This window comes from Trachymyrmex septentrionalis, unplaced genomic scaffold (assembly GCF_001594115.1).
Source record: "Trachymyrmex septentrionalis isolate Tsep2-gDNA-1 unplaced genomic scaffold, Tsep1.0 scaffold9, whole genome shotgun sequence".
NCBI classification, from domain to species: domain Eukaryota; kingdom Metazoa; phylum Arthropoda; class Insecta; order Hymenoptera; family Formicidae; genus Trachymyrmex; species Trachymyrmex septentrionalis.
The window spans coordinates 2495992-2518182 of record NW_017306091.1 but is presented as its reverse complement, the minus strand read 5'-3'; the positions used below and the strand labels follow the sequence as shown (position 1 = coordinate 2518182).

The 22191-nt window shown below is 31.9% G+C and overlaps 3 protein-coding genes across 7 annotated transcripts in view; 2 read left to right on the top strand and 1 right to left on the bottom strand.

The window, feature by feature from the left end:
• Nucleotides 1-5093: 5093 nt before the first annotated feature.
• LOC108755691 (microtubule-associated serine/threonine-protein kinase 3) lies at nucleotides 5094-16922 on the bottom strand. Of its 3 annotated transcripts, none has more exons than XM_018498849.1 (22): nucleotides 16234-16922; nucleotides 15738-15956; nucleotides 15542-15621; nucleotides 15370-15472; nucleotides 14936-15017; nucleotides 14509-14611; nucleotides 14208-14431; nucleotides 13973-14048; nucleotides 13660-13890; nucleotides 13370-13601; nucleotides 12921-13255; nucleotides 12668-12840; nucleotides 12400-12470; nucleotides 12096-12323; nucleotides 11758-11985; nucleotides 11019-11601; nucleotides 10284-10465; nucleotides 9827-10047; nucleotides 9006-9338; nucleotides 8640-8705; nucleotides 7838-8327; nucleotides 5094-6910 (listed from the first exon to the last, which is right to left on the bottom strand). In XM_018498849.1, exons 2-22 carry the CDS (start codon nucleotides 15913-15915, stop codon nucleotides 6033-6035), a joined length of 5097 nt encoding a protein of 1698 aa, XP_018354351.1. In that variant the 5' UTR covers nucleotides 15916-15956; nucleotides 16234-16922; the 3' UTR covers nucleotides 5094-6032. The 3 variants fall into 3 exon arrangements, with proteins under 3 accessions (XP_018354351.1, XP_018354352.1, XP_018354354.1); XM_018498850.1 differs by having other exon boundaries at nucleotides 11049-11601; XM_018498852.1 differs by lacking the exon at nucleotides 8640-8705.
• A 1189-nt stretch (nucleotides 16923-18111) lies between these two features.
• On the top strand, nucleotides 18112-21048 carry LOC108755710 (metalloendopeptidase OMA1, mitochondrial-like). Of its 3 annotated transcripts, XM_018498899.1 has the most exons (10): nucleotides 18112-18215; nucleotides 18363-18467; nucleotides 18586-18724; nucleotides 18977-19337; nucleotides 19408-19547; nucleotides 19712-19885; nucleotides 19979-20086; nucleotides 20175-20375; nucleotides 20508-20684; nucleotides 20931-21048. In XM_018498899.1, exons 4-10 carry the CDS (start codon nucleotides 18995-18997, stop codon nucleotides 21036-21038), a joined length of 1251 nt encoding a protein of 416 aa, XP_018354401.1. In that variant the 5' UTR covers nucleotides 18112-18215; nucleotides 18363-18467; nucleotides 18586-18724; nucleotides 18977-18994; the 3' UTR covers nucleotides 21039-21048. The 3 variants fall into 3 exon arrangements, with proteins under 3 accessions (XP_018354401.1, XP_018354402.1, XP_018354403.1); XM_018498900.1 differs by lacking the exon at nucleotides 18586-18724; XM_018498901.1 differs by lacking the exons at nucleotides 18112-18215; nucleotides 18363-18467; nucleotides 18586-18724 and having other exon boundaries at nucleotides 18922-19337.
• Nucleotides 21049-22054: 1006 nt separating this feature from the next.
• The window catches only part of LOC108755630 (integrin alpha-PS3-like), a 6887-nt gene continuing 6750 nt past the window's right edge, over nucleotides 22055-22191 (top strand). The window contains exon 1 of the mRNA XM_018498744.1: nucleotides 22055-22095. Within this exon, the coding sequence (XP_018354246.1) occupies nucleotides 22055-22095 (41 nt within the window). The remainder of the gene's footprint in view (nucleotides 22096-22191) is intronic.

The window sequence follows — 22191 nt, the reverse complement described above, 5'->3', positions numbered from 1 at the left end:
TATATATATAAATATATTTAAATTAGAAATATAATTATATAAACATATATAATTGCATACAATTATATAATTATATATATTTATATATAATTATATACAATTATATACAATTATATATAATTTTATATAATTTTATATAAAAATATTTTCCCGGGTATGTATTTATTGAGGACAAGAGCAAGAAAAAATTTATGTATCGTACACTTTTTTCCGACAAATGTTAAAATCAGAAGTAAATATAGACATTGATAACAGTTATGCTTTTGAGCTAAATATATGATGATGAATAGGATGACAATTATAATGGTATATTCAATTTCACTTCTCAGCAAACAATAGCGCACGAGTGTACTCAGACAAGTAACAAAACACTACTGAACGATGAGTTATCACTGCCATTGACGGGAAGGTTCCGATTGCACATGCATTGCTAATTGGTCAATTAAAAAATAAAATATTCTCATTGATAAAGCAGTGAAAAATTACTAGGCATCAGCTAATATGAGTGGTGTGTGCAATTGAAATTGTAAGCAAATGGTCATCCTCCCCTTGCCGTTGATGGTGTTAAAAAAAAAGCAATTTATCGTATTAGAAATTTACACATGTATATAGTAATACTCCAAGCAGAAATTAAATCAAGAATATCTGATGCGTGACTAATGCCTGATCGGAAAAGAGTAGGGTATGCCATAATATGGAATTCCCGACACTTGCCTGATCAAGAAAAAGTATTGCTAACGGATGTTAGCTAACACATCTATTATATTATAATTCTCAGGCTTCTCTCTGATATCAGAATCATATTTTGAGTAATCGCCATACAAAAAAAATTTCTCGCATCATGTCAAATTTTTTGTTAGTAAGAAAATTTTTTTACGTAATTTTTTCTATTTTATCGCAATAACAATTTTTTTAAATCAAAATTCAAATAATTTTCATCAGAGATACGATTTTTCAAGCACCGCGTTAGGAAAGTTTAGAATTTAAACATCCCACATAAAGCACGCAATATCACAGTAACATCACAGTAATATTGCAGTAATATTGCAATATATCAGAAATATTACATATTATAATATAATATTACAGAAATATTACTTATATATTAACGCGTTGATAATCAATATTAAAATGTCATAGTTAACGTAATAAAATGCTATGAAAACGAATACAAATAACAATATATACCAAAAGATCGAATCGTGCAACGAGCACGAAGCACCAAAGTGTCATGTATAATTAGGTCGGTGCTCGGTGGCGGTATCTTAAATATTTTCCACCGTGGATAAATGTATGCTGATATTGGCTTCGGGTCTTAGGATGCAGGAATTATATCGCTTGATTAGCTCTACCACGATTTCTTTTATGAAATCGTTAAGCGCGCGTGCTTCTTATCGGATGTTTTAAGCCGCCGTTATCTCCTTACAACTGTTACAAGTTAGTCTCTTATACTTATTCTGTTATTTCAACATAATCATATTTCTGATATGGAAAATGATGCGACATACCATTATTTATAGAGCGACTGAAATCCATTAAGAATTGTTGTTGCGTTCATGAGAGACAAGAGATAAGAGAAATTATATGCCCTTTGGAACGAAATGATCCCGATGGATATGTATAATTCAACAAAAATGGATGCGATAAATTTCTAGTGATTCGTGCAGGTCGGGGGAGCGACGACAAAAATAAACAACGATAAGACGAAATATCACTGAACAAGCAATATGCATACACAATACAAGAAAATGATAAACATGCAGTACATTAGTATTATAATAATGTCTAGATTAGGTAGACAAATTAAACAATAGCAGATTCGAGGCAATAAATCATTGGCATTTATACAAATTCGAATCTTGTTACAATCACACAGTTGAGTACAATCTCTCGCTCGCTTTCGACGATTATACAAATAGAAAATGTGCGCGTATAGTCGACGCTTCTCTGATCACCGAGCTGCCAAACACAGGTAAACGGAGGAAGAGAATCAAACGATTTTTTTCTAAGAATTTTGATATTTAAAGAAAATAAAGAAAGAGACAGAAAAGGAATAATAAAGCAAACGGATTTGCTCTCTTGCGCTTTCTCGTATCACAACGGGAGGCGTTGTGAAGCTAATGGAACAATTCTGTAAAACTTACAATACGAGAGCACCTGAGAATGAATTAACGATCATCATATTTTTGTCCAATAGTATCGTAAAATAAAACTGTAAAATCGTTAACGTTATCCTATGAATTTTGCAAATTATTAGCGTCGTCTGATGCGCGAGAATTCTCTGGTTCCTAACAAAACAGCCACAGACTTGATTTCCGTACGTCGCAATTCACTCAAAAAAAATTTCGCAACAAATTACAGATTAAATTCACATCCGCATACATACACACATACACACATATTCGCAACGAAATCACTCGTTCCGTTCGCAAAGACTATATGATACGTTCCATCCTTAATCTCTACAATTGGCTTTTACGAGAAGGAATTCACATGCAATATTAAAAGTTGAAGTCACTCTTTTCTTCAGCTTATCTCATACCGATTAGTGATGTCGCTTACATATCTAAGTGTGACGATATAATAAAGATGACTCCCTCCTCTCCTGTTTCTACGCAAATCAAACAAAAAACAACAATGACATTTCGTTTATGATATATAATAACATACACACTATATAACTACGACAGCCTATTTAAACGATATTTAGCCATACCATACTATATGCGAGATTTACGCGGAAACATCCAGCATTTCCTTTATAGTCTTAGGACTTCCGATATAATCGATCGCGTCACTTCGAAAAAAAAATCGCCTTTACAGTGTTACGTTACAATAAAGGGACAATAAAAAATACGATTTGAATAGAATAAATATTTCCACCTTCACATTTGTAAAGACGCGTCAATTAATCATGATTTCCCTTTCTTTTTGACACGTAATTAACAAATTGCCTAAAATTTAGAAAAAATAAAATTAATTATCTACGTGAAAACTACTTATTTTCCAAACACAGTAAACTCATCATAAATGGAAGTGATCAGACCAACGGTGAATTAAAAAAATGTTTACAATATAAAATAATTTTACTAAGACTTATGAATCATCGATTTCACACAGGTCGAGAAAAAAAATTCTCCGCTTGTTTCTCTTATTATTATAATATGGCTCGCAGTGTATTCAGGAAACTTAGTCACGTGAATCTTAATCGTTAAAACTTAATAATAATAATTTTGAAATCTTAGCTAGATATATGTATAACGGATATTGACATTAACAAGTCAGTGATTCAGTAACATATACAATGTGCAAAAATGTATAAACAAGACGGAGATGTAAAGTCTTATGCATAGTGCACGGCGACATTCGAAGCACGATTTAATTAAAGTTAGAATTACTTCTGATTTAGTTTAATGTTAATTATCGTTAGCGCATTACGACAGAGTGATCTTATTAAATCATTATGATTTATCGTGAAAGTGACACAAAGAGAGTTATTGAATATGTCGAATAAATCGATCTCAGAATATTCAAACTGAGAAAAGGAAATTGCAAAAACCGTGTGATTTCATTTTATAACAGAATTAAAGATTTAAATACATAAATACTAACGCAAAACTTGAACATACAAGTACAATACGTATATATCGAAATCGATTATATATGCCGTGAAAATTTAGAAACCATATTAACAACACAAAAACGAATAGCATGGGATCATATTTTGAGAGAGTCGTTCAATTCGAGACTCTACGAGTTATCCACTCTAAAGTGCTCAACGCAAGCACAATTCTTTACTTTAAATATCCTTACATCTAGAAGCTTAATTTTATCGCATGGTAAATTATCGTATCGCATTTTATTTAACTAATGAGCAACATGGACATTTAGAGTAAACTTTATCGCTATGAGCAGTGTGATATGGGCGCTAACATTCGTATAACTGGACGGTCTATAGATTTAAATAGTATTATTTCAGGCCAAATTAAGCCGATTTCAAATTCTAAGATAATAAACGATTTTTTCTTAAAATATTTTTCTTAATGTTTAATCTATTAATTAATTAATAGAATGTTAATATTAATATAATATTAATCAATTTGTGATGTCATCAATCATTAATGATAATCATCAGGATCTATTAATATCTATTAATCATTAATATTATTAATATCTATCAATCATCAATAATTGATGTATTATTAAACATTAGTCAATATTAACAACTAATTAATATGCCAACGATCTAATCTTATTAATAATTTATTATTAATAAAATCTGCAATAAAAACAAATTCACATTTATCACATAATTTATTAGAAAATTTGACAATTTTACGAATGTTAGCGCGCGTTATTATTTGCAAAATAAACAATTAATTTTTAGCTAATTGGACACTAAGTGCTGACAAAGTTACGATAAAATTACAAGTATCAAATCACCGTGCAATATGAACGAGTTGTACCTATGGCAGAGATAAAGCTTGTTTTTCAGCAAAGCTCCAAAGCATACTTCCTTTTATCGATTTTATTAACAATGAGCAAAGATGAATTCGAGCTTAATCAATTACAACAAAAATATGTGCTGGTGCTAAATATTTCAATGACAACATTCTATTAACTAAAATGTATTGCGACTAATGTACAATATTATGTACAATAAATTAATAAACTAATACTAAAATTTCAATGCGTTGCAGTGCATATCGAGCTCCAATCTTTCGTAATCTCTGCTGTCTCTATAATTTATATGTATGCAAGATGCTTCCGAGAGGATTTGATTTTGCTGTGCCAATATCTATATTGTAAGTGTATACGTTTTGATGACTTCACGAAAAATATCAATTAAGCAGTCATACGTGACAAGAAACCTGAGTTTATATGTAAACACTAATTGCATCTTTTCATAGACAGGGACTTATGGAAAAAATTAAGAAACAAAAAAATGCTCTATCGTGAGTTGTTAAATATTTATCTCTTTTGCATATATATAATTGAATGTGCTACAATATGAACAAGAAATATATTTCATCGAGTAAAGAAGTAGATTTTTTTCACATTCAATTACAGTACAAATACATAGTGCAGAAAGATAAAATATATTTAATGATTTGTACGAGTATTGTTTAGTTTCTTAACTTTCGTCACAAATATATCACTGCTTTAATTATAATTTCGCTAATTGCGTGCAACGGAATCATCTTGTATATTACATAAATCATCGCAACAAAATAGCGTCATAGATTCTCTTTGCTTTTTTCCCTCTTTCTCCAAAAATAAATACCCTATAAAACTATTTCGCGTACGAGATATTGTATGCGAGCCATTGAATACTATGTTGATTGTATATAATATGTGAATGTGTGTATGTATATGTATGTGCTGTAATGTATAGGTATGCGTATGTGCGCGCGCACGCGCGCATGTGTACAGTATGTGTGTATATATTACGTGTGTGTGTATATATTACTAATATTATTTAGATATAAATGTAAATGAGATCGTGTAAATACTGTAGCCCGAAGCATAAAATCACTCCAATTGTCTCACTGTTAGAACAACTTCGATATACGATTTTGTGATTTCCAGTTAGTAACATTGAGTCTTGCGTTTCACAATTAAAATAATGTATTTCTCATCTGTGTAAATTTATTTGAAAGTTTGCAGTGTTTTGTATATGACAAATATTATATTTTACGGAAATAGATTAAAACCTTCTCGGAAATATATATAAGTATCTTAATCGCTTTCAGGTATTCATTTGACGGAAGCCTATAAGTTTGAATATAGAAGTTCCATAAAGCTATATAAATTAAAAATCTGTGATCTTTCTTTCTTTTTTCTTGCTTTCCCTTTTGATTAGTCTCTTATCTCTCATATGATCGTTAGTATCTATTCGACAAAGCTATTCAAACTTTGCAAAACTTTCTCTTTATTTCACATTTGATTAACACACAGGTAATTCAAAGTTCTCCCCTGCATAGAGGAGATCGATGCTTCAAGAGAATTTACTTAAAAGCACATTATATTAATTAGTTCTTATCTTTTCCCAATCCTACGTTGCTGTCGTGCATGCTTGAATGGGCGCCATCGCCGGTATCAGCCTTGTACTTTTTAGATACCTTCTTAATCTCTTGGTGAGCTTCGATATTACCTTTGCCGGTGTTTTTGTGCTCGGCGGTGAACGTTTTATGCAACAACGTAGATGATGCAACAGATCTCTCGCCAGTCTGGCAATGTCTCTGATCTAGGTTTTTCTGTAAATTCATGGCACTGGTTATTTGTTGTGCGCTCGCTTGCGGGACACCATGTTGAACGACAGTTTCCTCTTTTTCGTTATATTGCGGTACTTTGCTGCCACTGACAGCTTGACGTTCATCGTTCTGAGTTTTCTCCACGTCACCAGACTGATTGTTATTATACGTCGATTGTTGCTTGTCGCTTTTCTCCGTGCTGATCTCCTTTGACGACGAGTAATCATCGCTCTTGGTGCCTGTTGGTGAATCCTTTTCTTCGGCTATCCGTGGCAATTGCGTACTACCGCAAGAATTTGAAATGCTTACGTTCCCTAAATTAATAGATATACCATGAGTCAATTTAGAGTAGTCCCCTTTTTGTTCACTTGGCACTTTTTTCTCGCCCTTTGTGTTCTCGTTGGCCTCCTTGAAACTGTCATTGGATTCGTCCGAACAAGTATCACTGCTGTTGTGGGACTGCTGCGCGATAGTCACACGTGGTGTTACTTTGACCACAGTGTTAGCCAGCGGCGATATCGACGTTTTATTCTCTGCCGAACGCGGATGAAGTCGATCAGGACTGAGAGCTCGTCGGAGCAGCGGTGAACCTGGCTCCGCGGATTTCGGACGACCGTAACCTTTCTTCTGGCTGTTTGGTGTCGATAAACATGCTCCTGACATCGCAAAATCATCACAACATTATTACTCAACAATATTATAAATATTATAAAGATATACATATGTTATAAATCTTTTATTAATATTTATAATTTTTTTTGAATTTAAGGAAAATGTGCAGAAATAGGACAGAACTATTTTTATATTGTTTTCTCTCATAACTGTGTCAAGATGTTTGTGTGACTTATTTTTTTCTCATAATTTACATTTATATTTTGTTACATTAGTTAATCATCAATATTTTTTTTAATAAATTCTTTTTAAATTATGAGAACCAAGTTTTCGAAATTTTATTTGGAAAAAAATCAGTTGTTTTCGTAACTTTTGATAAAATTAAATTTATTTAACATTGAACGATGATATATCAGTCTATTCTTTTCTAAAAAAATTAAAAATTATAGAAATGCAGTTTACAAAAAAAAACATAAAAATAAAAAAATTTTACATGAGAATGTCTCAAAGATTTTAATTCTATTTGACCTCACATTTCTTGTAATAATTTATTCAGTTTTTCTTTGTTTGTTTTAAATAAAAACTACAAGCAGCGATTACTAAATAACTAATAAAAAAAATAAAAATTTAATTTTTTAAAGTTATTTTTTATTACCTATTTTGAAAAACCAGATCATGACGTAATTATTCAATTCCTTTTTTTTATATTTGGACATTCAAACACTCAAAAAATTATTTTATACAGCTCAAAATGTACGGGAAACGATTAATTTTTTTAAACAAATTTTTTAAATTAATATTTTAGTCAAGTGCATATCCTTTTCTATAATTCGCATTCATATTTATTATTTATTTGTTTATCTACTTTTATTTTGACTGCCAATTTCGAGAAATGCAAAAGCATGATTCATACAAATAATTACCGCAATAAAGTTAAATTATATAATTGCACTATTTTTTCTTTTTCATACCTGGACTATACGATTGCGTAGTGTTGGAACTACCAGGTTGATGACCCGTGGGGAACGCTAACGGGCTTGGGCTTCTCGTCGGACTTGCAGGAATCGGCGATGGACTCGGTGTCCTGGCCAATGGCGATAACGGTATGTGGCCCACGGACTTCCTGCGATTCGGCGAATGAATGTTCTTCGCAGCCGTGTGTAATTTGTGCTTGAGGCCGTGAAGAGTGCTGGGGCGTTGATAATGCGACTGGTTCGAGATACCTGACAGATTGCCCACTGACGTATTCGAGCCCGGGGACGAGGAATTCGGACTTGAGCACGGACTTGAGTTTCCAGTAGAATGATAAGAATCCGTATTGGCGCGATTCGTCGGCGGGGACGGGCTGCAAACGGATTTCGAGCACGCTGTAAAGTACGGTGACGTCTCTTGCGAGCGAGTAAACGACTGAAATGATCGACTAGGCGTGACCATTGAAGGAGAGCAAATTCCTGCAGCCATCTGCAAAATTTATGACAAAATTTATCAATACAAAAACACGAAAGTCTTTCTTCTCATGGAACATCTCGTTTTGTGAAACGAGTTAATCCAATAATTCGGACAACTTTATGCATTGTTAATAATTGGCAATCGTGAGTGTTGTATAAACATTTTCAAACGCAATGCAATAATTCTTTGCGGAGTGTGTAATAGCCATTCAAAAGCTGTGTAATCGCATAAGAAATACATGTTGTTAACAGAACGACGCAGCGAACAGAAACGATATCAATGGAGATCAATGGGAAAGATGAACGAATGTATAAGAAATCATACCATAAGTGGAGGTTTGCTGTCGCTGGACAAAATGGGTGCTGACAATGGACAACTGATAGTTAACGGCTGCAAAAGAAAATGCACTTAACGTAATCAATGTGTTCTCGCGTATATGCTGGTGCTTTAAGCTTCTTTGAAGTTTCTTTGGTTCTATTTTTTTGCAATAGCGTGTAAAGAATGAACATAGGTCTTCTGTATGTATTGAGATCGCTGTGCAAAATTGACATTAATATTAAATATATCGCACAACCGAATATCGTGATAAATAATCTAATATAGAATATTCTAATACAGAGTTACGAATGTCATAAAGCAATAATTCGCATTCAATAATATGTTGTGTACAAACGAAATTTCTCAGTGTACCTGCTGCATCTCTACGCTCGCCCGTTTGGAACTTATTCTCTTAAAAAGAGACGTTTTCCGTTTCTTGTCTGAATGATCCCGCTTTTGCTTTCGTTGCTTATGCAACGTTCGGCGCGCTAATTTACTTTGCGCAAGGTCACGCTTTCTACCGCCGGTCTTGATGCTGGTGTTCTCCAACGGCGTACTACGTAACGTTACGTGGTCACCACCGCTTAACATTAGCTGCAAAACCTGGGTATGATACAGACCCTGCACCGGTTCACCATTTATATGCGTTATCAGATCACCAGGTCTTAAACCAGCTTCGAATGCCGGGCTGGACTGTTCGACTTCCTATTATAAAAAAGTAATTTATATATAAAATATAAATAGAATTATAAATATTTTCGAAAGAAGTATAAAGTTATTTTTCGATAAAGAAAAATATAGTACTTAAGATTTGTAGATGAAACAGACAATAACAGAAAAAAAATTATATAACATATAATAAGAATAGATACAATAGATTTAGAAATATATAGAATAGAATACAGAACTATAATAATAGCACTTAAAAGCAATTAATGTTGAATAAAACATAAAATTTCAAAAAATACTGACATAATATGTTTATGTAGAATTAATAATATCTTTAAATAAGAAATAATTAATAATTTTCACTTAATTAAGAGTAAGATGTAATTAGTCAGACTATTAAATTCAAGCAGAGACAATGATGTAAAAATTAGTATATAAAAATGCTGCAGAGTTCATGAAGAATGTTATAAAGTAGCATTTTTTGAACAAAATAGATATTTAACGTGATATTTATTTATACATACCATTACTAGATGATGCATAGTGTAAAAATCACTGTCGCCATAGTAAACCCTAATAGTGTGCACAGTAAAACCAAAGCCACATGGTCCTCGACGGATGATAATGGGCGGTTTCAAACTAGTTACGAGAGGACTTAGCTCGCGACAAGGGGAAGTATCTCTCGAAGATGCAGTTGATGATCCACCAGGCGATTCAATAGGTTGAACATTCAGCGGCGCATCATCTAAGAGAATATATATTTTAAATCAGAAATAATTAAATCGCTCCATTGAAAAGCAAAAAATATTGTTCGATCCAGGTATAATAAAAATAAAATTCGCAACAAGCTTTTCCCTCTATAAATCTCGTATTCGACCAGTTAAACGATTACTAGAGAAAAAAAAGCTTGATGCAAATCCAGTCTATATACTAAAACGAAATAGCATTTTTCTCGATTATGTATTCTTGAGAAATACATACAAGCGAAATCGCTGGTTGGAATCACTAACGAAAGTCCACTAGTTGAGGCAGATTTTATGACAGATCGAGATTTCTGTCGGGCGGATGGTAAAATAGATATAGCGCTGAAAGACTCAAAGGAATCAGTGCTGGAATCGTGCTTGCTTTCCTCCACGTCTTTATTTGCTGCTGCGAGATCCAACCTGTGAGTAAAAAAATTATAATTTTACAATATTGAATACTTTCTAGATAATCATTAAATGAATCAGAGCTATATTAAATGCATATGATTAATCGATTGATATATAAATTACGTCAATATTAGAAAATAAAAACTATAAAGTAAAATAAAAAATTGTAATGTATATTATGTAGAAATTATAGAAATGTATGAAAATTGAAAAATTAAACTAAAAAATATAGAGAAAGAAAGAAAAATAATGAGTTATTGAAAGGAAGTGAAGAGAGAGATTGAATCCGACATGAGAGTCAAAAGATTATAATTTTATAAATATTAGTTTCAAAATTATCTAACGCTTAAATGAATCACAAATTTATGAAATGCAAAAGTTATGTATAATAACTACATTGATTATTATACAAATTATGCGTTAATATAGTAAAATAAAAACTATAAAATATGCATGAATTGAAGTTATGTAGAAATTGGAAATGTGTATAAAAGCAAATTGAATTAAGAGGAAAAGAGAGAAAAAGAAAACTGTGTTGTTGTGAGAATGAGACTGAATGACTCACATGTGTTCATCATCAACGGATATACTGAACCTGGGCAGCTTATCACGGGAATGTGTGTGTCGCTTTCTCTGGATCTGAGGGCTAATATCCTCGGACTCGGTTTGCGAAGAATCGGGTGTACTCAGATTAATTGATGTTCTTTCCGTCTGAGTATTTTTAATGATTGATAGCTGCGGCTCGTTGCTCGATGAAATCGTAGTACCGGAAGTCACGCAGGATGACGACGTGGTGTTGAGTTTGTCAGTTCTGGTTTGATTCTCAGCGCAGGAACTATTCTTTACCGACGAGGAAAGCGGACGATGTTTTTCAGATGATTGTGCGGATTGTGGATCGGCCAGTTTGGATGGCGGCGCGATTGACGACGCGATCGATCCAAGAGATAATTGCGCGAATGTGCCTTCAAATTCAGTACGGAACAGTTTCTTGGAAGCGTCCGATTCTGCATCTGAGCTGAACTGAGGTGGACGCGTTTGCGAGATCTTGCGTGATTGAGGCGAATAAGAGGAGAACGATCCGAATAAGGGAGAATCATCAGTATCATCTGTATCATCGCCTATGTCGTGATTATACCTATCCATACGAGCTGAAATGTTACAAGGAATTGAGAAACAAAATAGAAAATTAAACTACTATTATAACTATTTGAGATAGAATGTAGCAATATATAAATATTCATAGATAGAGTAAAACATTATAATGGTATACTAGTATATAACATCACAATATCTTTGATACTTACTATCAAAGTAACTTGTATCTTCGTCGTTAACTAATTGTGGCACAAACTCAGCTTTTTGTCTAAGTAAGCTGTTCCAATTTACTCCATAAAAATATGGATGTTCCTTGACTTCGTGCGATCCACCAGTTCCCAAACGATCCCTAGGACTCTGATGTAGAAGAGCCGTTATAATATCCTTTGCCTCGGGTTGAACAAGCCAGTCATCTTCATCTGGCCATTCAATATCATCTAACAAATAAAATTTTATCATTTATCATATGATATATCTGCTTACAAGATACTTCAGAGGATATTCCAGTTATTAAGAGCTGAGTCGAAAAGAATAAAGCAAAAATTACCGTTCACTGTATGAGCAAATAATTCTTCGGGTGTTTCACCAAAGAATGGAACACAGCCAATTAGAAATTCGTACAATATAATACCCATGGACCACCAGTCAACCGGTTTACCATAACCCTGACGTAATATAACTTCCGGGGCAATGTACTCTGGCGTGCCAAATACTTGCTTGTCTGAGAACTGCCGTGTATCTCGATCGATATAGCCCTCGTATAGATTTGTTGCCACTTGAAATTAAAAACGAACAATTATTATTATTCATTTAATGAATAATTATATTACAATTAAAACTTTCCTACTTACAGGACATTAGACCCATTTTACTGAGGCCAAAGTCAGTAAGCTTGATGTGTCCCAGGGCAGTGATGAGTAAACTAAAAAAAAAATAATTTGTAATTATTAGTATTTTGTTTGTATATATTCAATTGGTTTGTTCTTTTTAACTAAACTTTTTGCATTATTCACCTTCTTTTCTTTTCAACGTAAGAGAAAAATAGAGAAAATGAATTAGTACAAAAAGTTTAGTTGAAAAGAACAATCTAACGTATGTTCTTTTTCTATTTTATCTTACTTATCAGGCTTCAAATCCCGATGTACAATGCCATAACTGTGTAAATATTCAACAGCCAAGACAGTCTCTGCGAAATAAAATCTTGCCATATCTGGTGGCAGTGGACCTATATTTTTTAAAAGATTCGCGCAATCTCCTCCCTCTACATATTCCATTACTAAGCATAAATGTTTCTGAAAAAATATACAATTGTTAATAATTTTATAGCTCACTTCGTAAAATTTGTAATGCAAATGAAAAATATCAGGCATACCTTAGTTTCAAAACTACAGTACATAGAGACAACAAATGGATTATCTGTGAAGCTCATTATATCTCTCTCGGCAAACACTTGTTCCACTTGATTTCGCAGCATTAAATTATTCTTATTAATTTTCTTCATAGCGAATCTCTGTCGGGTGGTCTTTTCTTTAACCAAATAGACTGCACCATATGCGCCATTGCTAATGAGCTTCAATACTTCATAATCACTTTCACATGGAATACGTTGACATTTGTCATCATCTTTATTTGGACTCGATGTTACTTGTAAATTACTATCGCTAGAACTCGCCGAATCCTCCAATTTATTTAAGTCTTCTTGTAACTCTGTAGCAAGTTCATATAAGAAGATTTAATAATTTATTTGAGAAATACACACACACACACACACACACACACACACACACACATTGCGTTGATTTAAAAAATAAAAATACATACCAGAAATAGGATCTCTATTTAATGATAGTTTTGTAATAATATATTGAGGAATATCAGCTTTTATTCCGGCATTGATTTTAGCTTGGCCTTCCGCTTGTTCGAGTAAATGATAAAATTCCTCGGGATCGAATTCCAAGCATTCTAATAAGCGAGCAGGACGCGATATAACTAATAGTAGCTTCTTTATTAATCCTGTTAGCCTTGTTGCCGCCTCTAAAGATTTATCTTTTGTCTGTAAAAGAATTGCAGTAATTATTATATGTTTCAATGAAGTCATAATATATGCGTACCTCCATTAACAGATGTTCCAGATTTTCACTCATCTCATAAAAGTATCTCGTTGTAATTAATTTTTCCTGAGATTTCTGTAAGCAATCTCTAGCCATTTCGATTACTTGATGATGTACAAAGCGTAAAATTGGTAATGAATCTTGCGTCATATTGGCCACTATCTCGTATTCATCTATTTCTTTGTTTTCATTAATAAAATTGGTCAGTCGCTCTTCCATTTGTTGTGTTGCCTGAAAATGTTAATTAGTATAATATAATCGATTATTTTGATAAACATTCATTAATAATGAACATAATTAATCGCGATAATACCTTTGGAAATCTTTCTTTATACAAAGTATTCATCATAACAATTTCACTGTCAAGAACAGGTGATCGACTTGGACTGCTGCAATTGCATAAAAATTACAAATTAATATATTTTATATTTGTCAGTTTATTTATTAAACATAATTTAATGTCAATTAAAAATCGTTGAATAACTATTATTAAAGAGATTTTATAAAGAGATTGTATACACAATCATTTACATAGTTGTGAAATGTACCTCAAACTTCGGGAACGTGGACGATGTAACGGTGACCGACGGCCTTCTTCTTCAAGGCTAAGAGACGCACTACCCGGAATACTAGATATGCTAGAACCTGGGAAGCCTGGATGTGAGGAGCATGGTGTCCCGGGCTTGGAGAAATGGCAAGATAACATGCGTAGTTCGTCCTTAGTGGGAACATTTGGCAGTTGATGCAAACGTTCTTGGCTCGAGTATTGTGACTAATAGAATACAAATGACAAATTATAATCATGATTAGCACAGACAGGAAATATTCAGTGCATACTAATCAATCTACCGAAACATTACTGGAGCCAGGTGTTGTTCCATAGCCACTAGACGGCAAACTAGCAACTGACCATCTTCTACCATCTCCAGTTCCTGTAGCACCTCCGCCAATTCTTGAATATCACAATATTATATTCGTTTAATAACATCTTTTCAAGAGAGTTTATACAAATTAATAAATTATAAAAAGATATTAAAACATTGCCTAAAGTTTCAATATATATATTATATGAAAACTTACAAACATTTCCTTATCAGACTTCTATTTTTTTTCATGAACTTGACACAGTGCAGTTTTTGTTTCACCATTTTCTTTTTTATTTATATAATACGCAGAAAATATAACACTTTCAATGACGACATCTTACCTACTTGAGCAATCAGATCGGACTAATATAAATGTTCTAAGACAAATAGTATAAGTGTAGAGTAGGTACCTTTTAATTGGAGTAAAAGCAAAGTGTGGACTGGATGACATCCTAGGACTCTCTAGGGGACTGCCTACAATCGGGACGAATGCTATACCGGGAAACAAGCAGTAGAAAAAAATTAATCTGCTATATCGTTGAATATAATCAAGTAAACAATAAAAAAATCTCTTTCCACTAAGTGTAAGATGCAGAAATTTGTGCTAAGATGCAGAATTTTTAAAAAATCTAATTTATTAAGGACACTAGATGATAGGATATGGAAATATTTCAATATGTTCTAAGTCTAACAAAATCACATGTATTGTGTTTACATTGTTTAACTATTTTATAAAAACATCTCTGTATCTCAGATGATGAAAAAGAAGAAATATTTCTTTAAAAGATAATTAGAAGATATAAAAAGATTAAAAGATAATTAAAAGAATATAAAAATGATATACCTGACAAAGGTGAATGGCAACGTGGTAAAGTAGGTGAAGTCGTTGTTATAAGAGATTTGCGATGAGCTGCTTTAGCAGCACGACGAGAAATGTTGAAATCACGCTACAATAATAAATGTTGATAGCAAGTATATAAAAAAATATGTGCTTATATTAATCAATATATACTAACCACATGAACTGATAGAGAAGGTGCTGACTTTCCTATCGCAGAATTTCTCATCCGAACTAGATTCGATAACTCTCCACTAACTAAAATCATATAATTTTGATGTAATATATATAAAACCTGATGAAATAAATTATTTCATGAGCATGCAAACAATATTTAATTAATGCAAATTAATATAAAATAAAGTCTTATTAACCAGGCCGAACTGGAGCTTCCTTGCTTTCCAATTTTGGTGGTATTGGACGTTTGTGCAATTCTGTTTCCACGTTACTGGCAGTTTCTTCAGTTTCATTTTGATCGAACACAAGTATCCTAGCAGAGTTACCATGAGACCGCAATCGTGGTCTACTCGGTCTATTTCTTGTTTGATCCATGATTTTATTCACTGGATTTCTATTCGGTAACAACAAGGTAACTGAAAACAGATAAATATTTTAGTCACACAACAATCACACTAATGTGAGATATCCATTATAAGTAAGTCTCTTTGTTTAAATTTCTCCCATCTTATATTTTCTCTATAAACATATATATATATTTACTTGAAAAATAAAAAAAACAAGAATATACAACTGGTAAAGAGATTTAATAATGAAATCTGTATCATCCACAACAATCTTCCGACAAAAAAAAAACTTTACAAGGTGCAAAAACACAAATGAGCAACTAGATAGACAATATGTATAACTCACCTTTCGAGATGCTTAACGTGTGAAAAAGAGGAAGTCAAATGAATACAAAACATCCACGTGCATCCACGCACTACTCTCGATCGTCTCTCTCTCTCCTATTGCCTTAACGCCCTCGGGAATTTCTATGAGCCACAATCGCTACGGAGGTCCATCTCGGGGTTGATGTTCTCCAGAGGGTCTTACAATCACACATTGCAATTGAAATAGTCGAGGAAAATCACAAAGAAAGAAGACGAGTAACGGGCGAGCGAATCACCCGAATACTTGAGAAGATCCCGCGTGGAGTAAACGTACAAGGGGATGGTAACGGGAGTACGGGAGGAGGGAAGCCAGCCACGCACACTAGCTAGGTGCACGCGATGGTGACAGCGATCGAAGGGACGCGATTACCGGCCGCCAGAGCCATCTTCTCTAGCGGCAGCAACAGCGGTAACAACGGTGACAGGGCGATGAGCCTCGCCGGGATACGAGAGCGATTTTCCCACGTGCTCCCGGGATCACAGTCGCACTTCCGCTGTCGTCGCCCGTCGACGCGAGGGAAGCTTAATCACGAAACGCAACCGGAGAGAGGCGACCACGGGTTCTATGACTCATGATGGACGCACACACGCGCTCGCTCGAAGTAGCGTTTACACACACACACACACATACACACACGTCGCACGCGCGAATAGAAAAGCGCGCACCTCTACACGGACACACGTACGCTTGCACCTTCACAAGCCCGTGCTTGATTGAGCCTGGGTGCCCTGAGTGTCACTTTGGGCGCGCGCGCGTGGTGTGTATGGATGTATTGTATGAACTGTGAAGTGACGAGACTTCTCGCCATTTTACACCTTGCGAAAGCTCTCCCGGAGTACATATCTCTAAATTAAATTTATATGTTCTTTCAATCTCGCTGTTGCGAATAATATTGGTAACTTGATTTTATATATTTAAAATTGTCTTATGAATGGTCGAAGTACTGTGACTAGTATAAATCGCGCGTGACAACGGAAGGTGATTTCAGATCTTTAATAATAAGTTAATCGTTTTACTTAAGGCGATTTCGTTCCAAGTATATATAAGATTGATCTAGCTGTAAATACTGCTCTATATATGTTGTATTTTTTACACATCAAATAGCATTTGTAAAGCAGGAGAGGAAAAATCAAAAAAGGAAGAAGGAGAAAGTATATAAAAATATTATTGATTTATGTTTTCGTGAAAATCACACAACTTTATCTTTGTTAAATTACTATTTTTCAATATAATTTTTCGCGCAATAGTTTTATATATTACATTTAACTATTGTATTATAGAATCTTGACTTGCTGACATCTTTTTGTACATATATAATACTTATAAAGCGTGTTCTGAAGCGGGCCATATTTTTTTAATTTAAACATATTGAAACAAATTTAAATTGAATTATTAAATTGAATTATTTTCATAAACAATATTATTGTTTAATAAAAAATGCAGATTCTAAAATATTTTGAATTTAAAACAAATTTTTATACGTTCCTATATAGATAAAGATTTAAGTGGAGAAGTCATATAAATATAAATACTACATACACACACACATATATATATATATATATATATATATATTTATATTCATATAACTGCTAAAAAGAAAATAAATCATATGAGAGATAAATGTCAGTTTGACCCGTTCCACTTACATTTCGATAAAAATACATTCAATCGATGTATTGTATTTTTGCGTAAACTTTTTTTAATATCACGGCGCATGCTCATGTCAGCTCACGTCGCTGTATTTCGTTAGATTTCCTAACCTTCACAATTGTCACTTTTAGGACTTATATGTTTTTATACTATCGTAAGACAATTTTTATTTTTCAAATTCTAATTTTAATTAATTGATGCATTTCTACTTCAAATTTTAAGAGGAGCAGATCAAACTAAATATTTACTCTGTCACCTTACATAACTGAATAATCATGAGAAATCCCACTTGGATTAGATTATATTGGGTATGATAATGATTTATGTGACTAATGACAATGTGATTATATTGTACTAACATATACATATATATCTATGTTTTAATCTGTAATATAGACGAATGCAAATAAAATTTTTTTCATGAATTTGGTATCAATATCTTTTTCCATTTTCAGCTTTTCGTTACTCCAATCATATCTTGAAACTTTTGACAAATACATGCAGTAAGTCATAATCTTGAAATAATTATCCTGGACTAAAATAAGGACAGTATTGATTCAGTGAGTCAAATAAAGCAAAACTATAAATTAAATTCAGTTTGATAGATAATATTGGAAAAAAACATTGATAGCTTGTAAGAATTTACAATGACGTCTAACAGTAATATTTTTCTCAAAGGAGATAATTTATTCCTTGCCAATTATTCTGGACTAAAACAAGAATGATATAATTGATCCATTGAATAAGGCAAAGCTGCGAATTAAATTCAATCTGACAGATGATATTGGACAATAAAAACAAGCTTTATTAATAGCTTGTAAGAATTTACAGTAATTGACTTAATTGTGTCTGACAATAATATCTTTCTTAAAAGAAGTGATCTATTTCACACTGAAACATTAACAACAAATAGATTTTAATGAACAGTTATAATATTAATATCAAACTGTTCTTAATGATAGTATTTGTAAATTGTATATAATTAATTATTTATACTCCTACAACTTCATATTTTGTGATAGACTATATTTTTGTTTCCATTGTGGATATATTATATTGTTCCTCTTAGGCTTTATTCTCTGTCAGTATGCTTGCTATATCAAGAAGTTTATGTCAGAAAAATCTTCAGCAGAGTCATTTTGTTATTTGCTCTGTAAGAACTTGCCATCGTACCTGGACATATAAGAGATCTCTCATTCAAGATAAAACTGATCATAGAAAGCCACAGTACTTAAAATTGCAAAAATATGGCTTTCGTACTACACAAAACTTGCATGTCCCACCATTAATGGCTATGCTTTTGCGTCCTATCTTACGTTTTGGTGCGTTAATCATGGGACGCAGTATGAAGAAATGGTGGAGACGCAAGTCTGGGACAGAGAAAGAGGAATATAAGCAATGGTTTAGGCAAAAAAGCAATGTATTTCTAGGTAAGATCTTTAGCGATTACTAAATTAGAATGATATGCTATATTTTATCTATATTTTTATTTTTTACAAGGTTGTTTTGGACTGTATAGCCTTATATTGACTCTTTACTACATAACTCATCTTAAAACTGATCCATTGACACAACGTTCGAGATTTATAATTTTTAACCGGGAGCAAGAGAAGAAATTAGGAAAAATGGTTCTTGAAGCTGTAAGTAAATAATATAGCCATAATAATCCATTAATTATGACTATTATTTACTTACGTAAATATCGTAATGTAAAAAAATATTTTAAAACCTTCACAGATGTCTGTAAGAAATATTCTAAAAGTTATATTATGTAATATAATTATTATTCTTACATTTCGCTCAGCATTTAGAACTTCATAAAGAAGATTTAGTACCACATTCTCATCCAGCTTACAGAAGACTCATAAGAGTGATTGAACAAATTCGTATAGCTAATGGAGATTTAAAATCAATGAGAGATACACAGTGGACTCTAACTGTTATTAGTACACCATTAACAAACTCGTATATCTTGCCGGTACGCATATTATCAATATTATGCAGCAATGTATTAGCTATAAAAAACTATTTTTACTTTGCTTTCTTTGTCTTTATTTCTTTTACTTCGTAGGGTGGAAATATCTTTATATCTTTAGACATTTTAAAAATTATTGAAAATGACGACCAATTAGGTATTATTTTAGCCCATGAAATGGCTCATTCGTTGCTATCACATTCCGTAAGTAACACGAATATTTTTTATAAAATATAAAATATAAAATATGTTTATAAAATATAAGTAATCGCTGATTTTTTTTTATCAATAGCTTGAGTCTCTATCGGATCAACTGTTATGGGACTTTTTGATAGTAATACCTATATTATTAATTTGGGCATTATTTCCTGATATGGCAGCTGCTATAATTCATATGATAGTGGAACGAATTGTGAATGTCATGTACAATCTTCCATTCAGTAGAGTTTTGGAGAATGAAGCTGATGAAGTAGGACTTAAACTGGCTGCAAAAGTATGTTATACAATGGCATAATAGAATCCAATATTATATTTTACATTTTATTATTACTGTTTATATGCATTCATACGAAAATTAACTGTTATGTATGAATTAGTATCCATTATTTATCTATTCTTTATACAGGCTTGTATTGATATTCGTGAAGCTGTTGTATTTTGGGCTACAATGAGGATACTTACAGAAATGCATACATTACCTCCAGAATTTCCATGGATATCAACACATCCTGCTCATGGAGACAGAGAGAAGAATTTAAATCTAATCATGACAAAAGCATTAGAATTGCGAAAGAATTCAGGGGTATGTCATTTATCTTTTGTAATTGTTACTATTGACTTTATTGTACTATTTTATAAACTATCATACAATTACTTATTATATAATTGCATAAATAATATTGTATTTTATTAATTTTATTTATTTATAATGAAATATATATATATATTTCATTATAAATAAATAAAATTATTAATGAAAAATATATATATATATGTATAAAATGTATGTTACATATATATATATTTTATAAAACTTCCTAATTTGCAGTGTCCATTGCTGCCTGCAATAGATCCAAGAGACAAATTTTACAAACGATCGTCAAAGGAACATGAGCTTTATTTTAAACAAAGAGGAATAATTGAAGATAAAAACTAGAAAAGTAAAATTTTGTGCCACTGTGTCTGAAGAGTTTGATTTTTAATCAAAATATTTTTATGCTGTAAATATAAAATGCATATTTTTATGTAATAAAATAATACTATATATAATAAAAAATTTATGTAATATTAACATATTAAGTTTATAATGTATATATAATAATATAAAATTTGTAATCAATTAAATTACAGATATAGCATAGTATCTAATGAATATTTTATATATCATATAATATTTTATATAATATTATATGATTTTTTCTTTTTGTGAAAATATCTATGTCTTTTATTAATTGTTACACAACAGAAAATTAGATTTATTAGAACTATAATATAGATTATATTTTATATAATATATGTTTTGTTATTTTTCTAAAGATTTCCATAAAGATTATTTATAGTTGTTAATGTTGTTATGAAATCACATACTGCATTCCGCGAGTGCGAATTTTGGACACTGTGTGTATTATATAATATATTTTATACGGGTTGATTTAAGTCTCATATGAACGTGTTGTGTAAATAATGAATATTGTCTCGATTTATGAAATTTATTGACTAGCTTGTTCTTATTAAATATAAATACACGATTATTTTAAATATTAAAATTTATGTTTGAGAATAAAGTACATTTTTAATAAATATAATTTATTAATTGCTATATATTATCTTCTGTCAGTATTAATTTAAGAGTATTTATGAATAATAGAAAATATGTTAATTAATATTAGAATGACGAATATTATATGATTTGTCGCGATTACTTTATCATCATCCTTCCTGTTCTTCTGATAGTATATTATTTCAAAACTGGTTAGTGATTTATCACGTTATTTCTTATTAATTCGTATACTGAGTTGGATATACATATACGTATACATATTATATTTTTTATACAAAAAATAATTTTATATTGTTTTTATTGTGCAGTTTTATATTAATTATTTGTTTGAAATTACAAATTGTTTTTTCATGTAGTGAAAAAGTTCGTGACGAAGTGTTATCTCAACGACAATGAAATTTACATTATTATTTAATCTGCTAATTGTGTCTGCGTATAACATTGATACAAATTATCCAATTTTATATCCAAACAGTGCGAATAATGCGGATCAATATCTGTACACGAAATTCGAACATAGTTATTTCGG

Bases quoted from the DNA above. Each gene is read 5' to 3' on its own strand.
- LOC108755691 (XM_018498849.1), bottom strand. From the start codon at position 15,915: ATGGATCAAACAAGAAATAGACCGAGTAGACCACGATTGCGGTCTCAT. The intron at 14,049-14,207 runs GTACATTTCACA...ATGCAATTGCAG, and splicing joins CCACGTTCCCGAAGTTTGAG to CAGTCCAAGTCGATCACCTG. The intron at 13,256-13,369 runs GTATGTATTTTT...AACTTGCTACAG, and splicing joins AAATAGAGATCCTATTTCTG to AGTTACAAGAAGACTTAAAT.
- LOC108755710 (XM_018498900.1), top strand. From the start codon at position 18,995: ATGCTTGCTATATCAAGAAGTTTATGTCAGAAAAATCTTCAGCAGAGT. The intron at 19,338-19,407 runs GTAAGATCTTTA...ATTTTTTACAAG, and splicing joins AAAAAGCAATGTATTTCTAG to GTTGTTTTGGACTGTATAGC. The intron at 19,886-19,978 runs GTACGCATATTA...TTTACTTCGTAG, and splicing joins CAAACTCGTATATCTTGCCG to GGTGGAAATATCTTTATATC.